At 49.4% G+C, this 6,000-nt stretch overlaps 1 protein-coding gene across 2 annotated transcripts in view; it reads right to left on the bottom strand.

The window, feature by feature from the left end:
• Positions 1-3,473: 3,473 nt before the first annotated feature.
• The window catches only part of LOC147116795 (poly(U)-binding-splicing factor PUF60-like), a 106,597-nt gene continuing 104,070 nt past the window's right edge, over positions 3,474-6,000 (bottom strand). For both annotated transcript variants that reach the window (XM_085987215.1, XM_085987216.1), the window contains 2 exons: positions 5,316-5,554; positions 3,474-4,472 (listed from right to left, as the gene is read on the bottom strand). In XM_085987215.1, coding sequence (XP_085843341.1) covers positions 4,173-4,472; positions 5,316-5,554 — 539 coding nt within the window. In that variant the 3' untranslated portion in view covers positions 3,474-4,172. The remainder of the gene's footprint in view (positions 4,473-5,315; positions 5,555-6,000) is intronic.

Raw genomic sequence — 6,000 nt, 5'->3', positions numbered from 1 at the left:
GTTCTCTCCCTTCAGGGACTGCGCCCCTCTCCTTCAAATCTGCCATCATCAGCCCTCTCCTCAAAACACCAACCCTTGACCCCTCTGTCCATGCAAACTACCCATCTCTAACCTCCCTTTCCTCTCCAAAGTCCTTGAACGTGTTATCGACTCCCAAATTCGTGCCCATCTTTTCCGTAATTCCCAAGTTTGAATTCCTGCAATCAGGGTTGTCTCTGCCACAGTACTGAAATGGCCCTCATCAAAGTCACAAATGACATCCTACATAGAAACACAGAAGATAGCAGAAGGCGGCCATTCGGCCCCTCGAGCCTGCTCCGCCAATGAGATCATGGCTGATCATCCAAATTCAGTACCCTGTACCCTGCTTTCTCCCCATACCCCTTGATCCCTTTAGCCTTAAGAAATATATCTAACTCCTCCTTGAATATATTTAATGAATTGGCCTCAACTGCCTTGTGTGGTAGAGAATTCCACAGATACACCACTCTCTGGGTGACGAAATTCCTCATCTCTGTCCTAAATGGTTTACCCCTTATCCTTAGACTGTGACCCCTGGTTCTGGACTCCCCCATCGGGAACAGCCTTCCTGCATCTAGTCTGTCTTGTCCTGTTAGAATTTTATAAGTTTCAATGAGATCCTCTCATTCTTCTAAGCTCTGACAAATAAGCCTAATCAACCCAATCTCACCTTATATGTGACTGTGACCATGGTGAACTATCCCTCCTCATTCTTCTCGACCTGTCTGCAACCTTTGGCGCGGTTGACCACATATCCTCCTCGAAAGCCTCTCCTCCATCATTCAGCTGGGTGGGTCCGCCACGCCCAATTCTATTCTTATTGATCCAGTCGTAGCCAGAGAATCACCTGCAATGGTTTCTCTTCCCGCTCCATTACCTCTGGTGTCCCCCAAGGATCTATCCTTGGCCCCCTCCTATTTCTATATACTGCTCCTCGGCAACATCATCCGAAAATACAGCGTCACTTTACATATGTATGCTGACGACACCCAGCTCCACCTTGCCATCATCTCTCTCGACCCCTCCACTGCCTTTGTCTCACTGCTTGTCAGACAGCCAATACTGAACGAGCAGAAATTTCCTCCCACTAAATATTGGGGAGACTGAAACCATTGTTTTCAATCCCCGTCACAAACTCAGTTCCTTAGCCACCAACTCCATCCCTCTCCCTTGCAACTGTCTGAGGCTAGACTGCTCGCAACCTCGGTGTCTGAGCAGACCCCTCTAACTTCACATTCCCGAATCTGGGGAGATCCCAGACTCCCCCTCATTCCTGAATCTGGGGCGGTCCCTCTAACCTTTCTCAATCTCATAACTGGGGAGGTCCCTCTAACCCTATTTCACGTTCCTAAATCTGGGGAGGCCCTTCAAACTCCTCACACTACCGTAACTGGGAGGTCCCTCTAACCCCTCGCACACACTCCCGAATCTGGAGAGGTTCCTCTAACCCCTCGCACACACTCCCGAATCTGGAGAGGTCCCTCTAACCCCTCGCACACACTCCCGAATCTGGAGAGGTTCCTCTAACCCCTCATATACACTCCCGAATCTGGAGAGGTCCCTCTAACCCCTCGCACACACTCCCGAATCTGGAGAGATCCCTCTAACCCCTCGCACACACTCCCGAATCTGGAGAGGTTCCTCTAACCCCTCGCACACACTCCCGAATCTGGAGAGGTCCCTCTAACCCCTCGCACACACTCCCGAATCTGGAGAGGTCCCTCTAACCCCTCATATACACTCCCGAATCTGGAGAGGTTCCTCTAACCCCTCGCACACACTCCCAAATCTGGAGAGGTCCCTCTAACCCCTCGCACACACTCCCAAATCTGGAGAGGTTCCTCTAACCCCTCCATTCCCGAATCTGGGGAGGTCCCTCTAACCCCTTGCACACACTCCCGAATCTGGAGAGGTCCCTCTAACCCCTTGCACACACTCCCGAATCTGGAGAGGTCCCTCTAACCCCTCCATTCCCGAATCTGGGGAGGTCCCTCTAACCCCTTGCACACACTCCCGAATCTGGAGAGGTTCCTCTAACCCCTCCATTCCCGAATCTGGAGAGGTCTCTCTAACCCCTCATTCCCAAATCTGGGGAGGTCCCTCTAACCCCTCGCACACACTCCCGAATCTGGAGAGGTTCCTCTAACCCCTCCATTCCCGAATCTGGAGAGGTCTCTCTAACCCCTCATTCCCAAATCTGGGAAGGCCCCTCTAACTCCCTCACCTTCCTGAATCTGGGGAGGTCCTCCTCTCTCACTCCCGTATCTGTGAAGGCCCCTCTCATGCTCTCATATCTGGGGAGGCCCATCCATCAGACACTTTCTTATTTACAACTTCAGTGAGCTAGAGAGCGCCGAGAGGTACTGATTTTTAGATGAGACGTTAGACCAAGGCCCTATCTGTCTGTTCGGGTGGATGCTGAATTGGAGAGCTCTTTCAAAGAGCCGGCACAGGCACAATGGGCCAAATGGCCTCCTTCTGTGCTGTATCATTCTATGATGATGATTCGATGTTAAAAGATCCCATTCCACTATTCGAAGGGCAGGGATTGAGCCAGTAACCTGGACAACAGTCATCCCTTAACCAACACAACCAAAAAAGAGAGTAACTGGCCCGTTCGCTGAACCTGCAGTTTGTGGGACCTTGTGAAAATCAGCTGCTAGGTTTGTTTACAGAATAAGATAAATAATTTATTGGTTTTGAGGGGCTTTGGGACATCCCGATATGTTAAAGCCACCAAGCTCTTCATTGGTTCATAATGTTCGGACATTACCTTACCAAATCCTCCACGGGCTTCAGTCAACAGTGCCAAGACTCCACCAGAGGTTTACTGAGGCACCATTTCCATTGGCACGTCACTGCACAGTATTGTCACAGCTGATGAACTGGTCTGTTGGATAGCTCATGTATCTGGGGAGGCTCTCTGGACACTGCTCCTGTTCAAAGATCATTCCTACGCCCATTTTGAGGACGGCCGCACCATTGGGTTTTGACAGAGTTTCCTTCGACAGGCCAGACGATTTCCTCATTGACATCGTTCCTCAGTTGACGCGCACACTGCCTCTGGCTGGGAACGCCACGTGCCTTTTAGGGTGTTAATCAGATACTATTGGTTCAGAGAAATGATTTCAGCAGCCAGTTCAGGAACTATTCCCCTTTAGAGTTGTAGATAGTTGAGAACTACTGGGTAATATAACTTAAACTAACACTATTCCAATAATCTACGGTAATAATACCCGGACAGGTTTTCCCCGATTAGCTGCTTGACAGCATTCCACCAACAGTCGGAGGATGTACATTTTGCAGACAACTAGTTTGTGTCATTCACCGCCTGTGAAATGAAATGTCAATGAAACATGTGGCAGACTCTAATAGGTTGAGATCATCATTCAGCTCAAGGGCATTTACAGTCACGACTTAACACCAAACAAGAGCTATCACAGCAAGAAGCATTTGTTTTTATAATTTCTTTAATAGAAATGGAAACGGTTTAACTTTTCTACAATATCCAGACGTTTGGATCCATACAGTTAACAAATTTAAAAAATGAGAGAACCCCGCACTGAGTTTAACCATTCTGGAGTGGACTGAGCAACCAGGTTCGTTCCATGTCCAGAACTGGGTTAAAATGAATCCTGTCCCCATGGACAAGAACTGTCAGCAGTTACCATCTCAGCCCCACCCTCCCCCCATCCAGCCCAAGTCCACAGGTTCCATTTTAATTGGGGCAATAAATCCCAAACATTCTGCTGTTCTCTCTGACTAGAATCAGCAGCTGAACAAATCTCTCTAACCAGTGACGTACTCACAAACAGGTGAAACAAATGTGTGGCCCAGGCTGAGAGTTCACGGGTCTGAGCTCCCAGTCTGCTCCACACTGTTACAGGTCTGCACTTTTGTCCACTAGGTGTTGCTACCGAATGGAGGAATCGCACACTGTAACAGGTTAAGCAAACACAGCATCTTATCACTTCATGAAGTGGAAATCCATTGGATCCATCTGCGTCCACCAGAGGTCCCAGGTCAGAACACGTGCTGAGACATCAGGTGTTGGGTCAGGTCCCTGGAGAATACCTGACCTCATGACAGGATGAGAGTTTCTTTAGCTGTAGTTCATGAGTAACAATCAAAAATATCACACACCCGGGAGTTCATGCAGACAGATCACTGTTATCAAACCGATCCTGGTCATATATCTCCGCAATAACCTTTCGTCCTCCAAACCACCGCCCGTTAAGAGCCTGGATGGCTTTATGCATCTCTGAAGCCATGGAGAACTCCACGAAGATTTTGACAATCACCTCAGCGTCCTCCTCCTCGCCCTGCTTCTCCTGGTAGATGATCACACGGTTCACAGCTCCAAATTTACCACATTCCTCTGTCACTTCGCCCTCCAGATCATCATCAATGTCCTCGGGACCCACCATGTTCCGCAAGACCATGACTGTGGACTGAAATGAGGAGGAAAAGGTCCAGTTATTCTCCGCACAGGCACCGCTCGAATCCTGTGGCATTGCACCAGGCCACACCGCCCATTCTATAGGACATGACCCACATATCAAACTCTTACTCAGAAACAGGAGGAGGCCATTCAGCCCCTCCAGCCTGTTCCGCCATTCAATTAGATTATGGCTGATCTGAACCTCAACTCCATTTTCCCGCCTTTGCTCAGTTTCCCTCGATACCCTTACCCAATAAAAATCTGTCGATCTCGGGCTTGAAAGCTCCAATTGACCCTCAGCATCCTCAGCGTTCGGGGGGGGGGGGTTCCAGATTTCCACCACCCTTTGTGTGAAGAAGTGCTTCCTGACATCACCCCTAAACGGCCTGGCTCTAATTTTAAGATTCTGCCCCCTTATTCTGGACTCCCCCCACCAGAGGAAATAGTTTCTCTCTATCTACTCTATCGACTCCTTTTAAAATTTTAAACACCTCAATTATATCACCTCTTAAATCTTCAATATTTAAGGGAATACAAGCCTAGTTTATTGAACCCGTCGTCATTTTTAATTCTTCTAGCCCCGGTATCATTCCAGTGAATCTGCGCTGCACTCCCTCCAAGACCAATATATCCTTCATGAGGTGCAGAGCCCAGAACTGAACACAATGCTCCAGATGGGGTCTGGCCAAGGCTCTAAAATTAAAGCCCAACATCCTCCCCTTTGTATTCTAGACCCCTTCAGATAAAGGCCAACATTCCAGTAGCCGCCTTGACTTTTTTTGTACCTGTCCACTAGCTTTTAGTGATGTGTGTACCTGGACCCCATACCTCCGATTCAATGGCCACCTCTTACCTCCTGCTTGCGAAGCAACTTCTGCATCACCATGTGCCTGGCGTTACTGCCAGAAATGCTCATGTGCTCCTGCTCGCTCAGCATCTCCAGCCGCTCCGTATCCAGCAGCTTCTCCTCATCCTCCTTCTTGCCTTCTGCAGCAGCGGCAACTGTTGGTGGCGTGGCCAGGACAGGGTTAACCACCCCTACCTGTGGGATGGTGACTGGCAATGACACTGTTGGACGGGTTGGGGTCACACCTGAGGAGACAAGGTTACATCTACTGCCATGGTGCAGATAGGTTTCCCTTCAACTCACTACAATCATAGAATGGCTACAGCACAGGAGGCCGTGTGACCCGTCCTGGCTCTCTAAGAGCACTTCTGCTACTCCCCCGCCCTTTCCCTGTAGCCCTGCAAATTTATTTCCCTCAGGTACTTCTCCAATTCCCTTTTGAAAGCCACGATTGAAACTGCCTCCACCGCCCACCACCCTCGCAGGCAGCGCATTCCACATCACCACTCGCTGCGTAAAAAGTTTTTCCTCCTGTCGCCTTTGGTTCTTTTGCCAATCCCCTTAAATCTGTGTCCTCTGGTTCTCGACCCTTCCGCCAATGGGAACAGTTTCTCTCTCTCTACTCTGTCCAGATCCCCTCATGATTTTGAACACCTCGATCAAATCTCCTCTCAACCTTCTCTGCTCCAAG

This window comes from Somniosus microcephalus, chromosome 5, assembly GCF_052327205.1.
Source record: "Somniosus microcephalus isolate GS21.2 chromosome 5, FLI_Smic_1.0, whole genome shotgun sequence".
Classification (NCBI taxonomy): Eukaryota; Metazoa; Chordata; class Chondrichthyes; order Squaliformes; family Somniosidae; genus Somniosus; species Somniosus microcephalus.
Note: the sequence above shows the minus strand (reverse complement) of the source record. Positions and strands in the feature narration are given on the sequence as shown.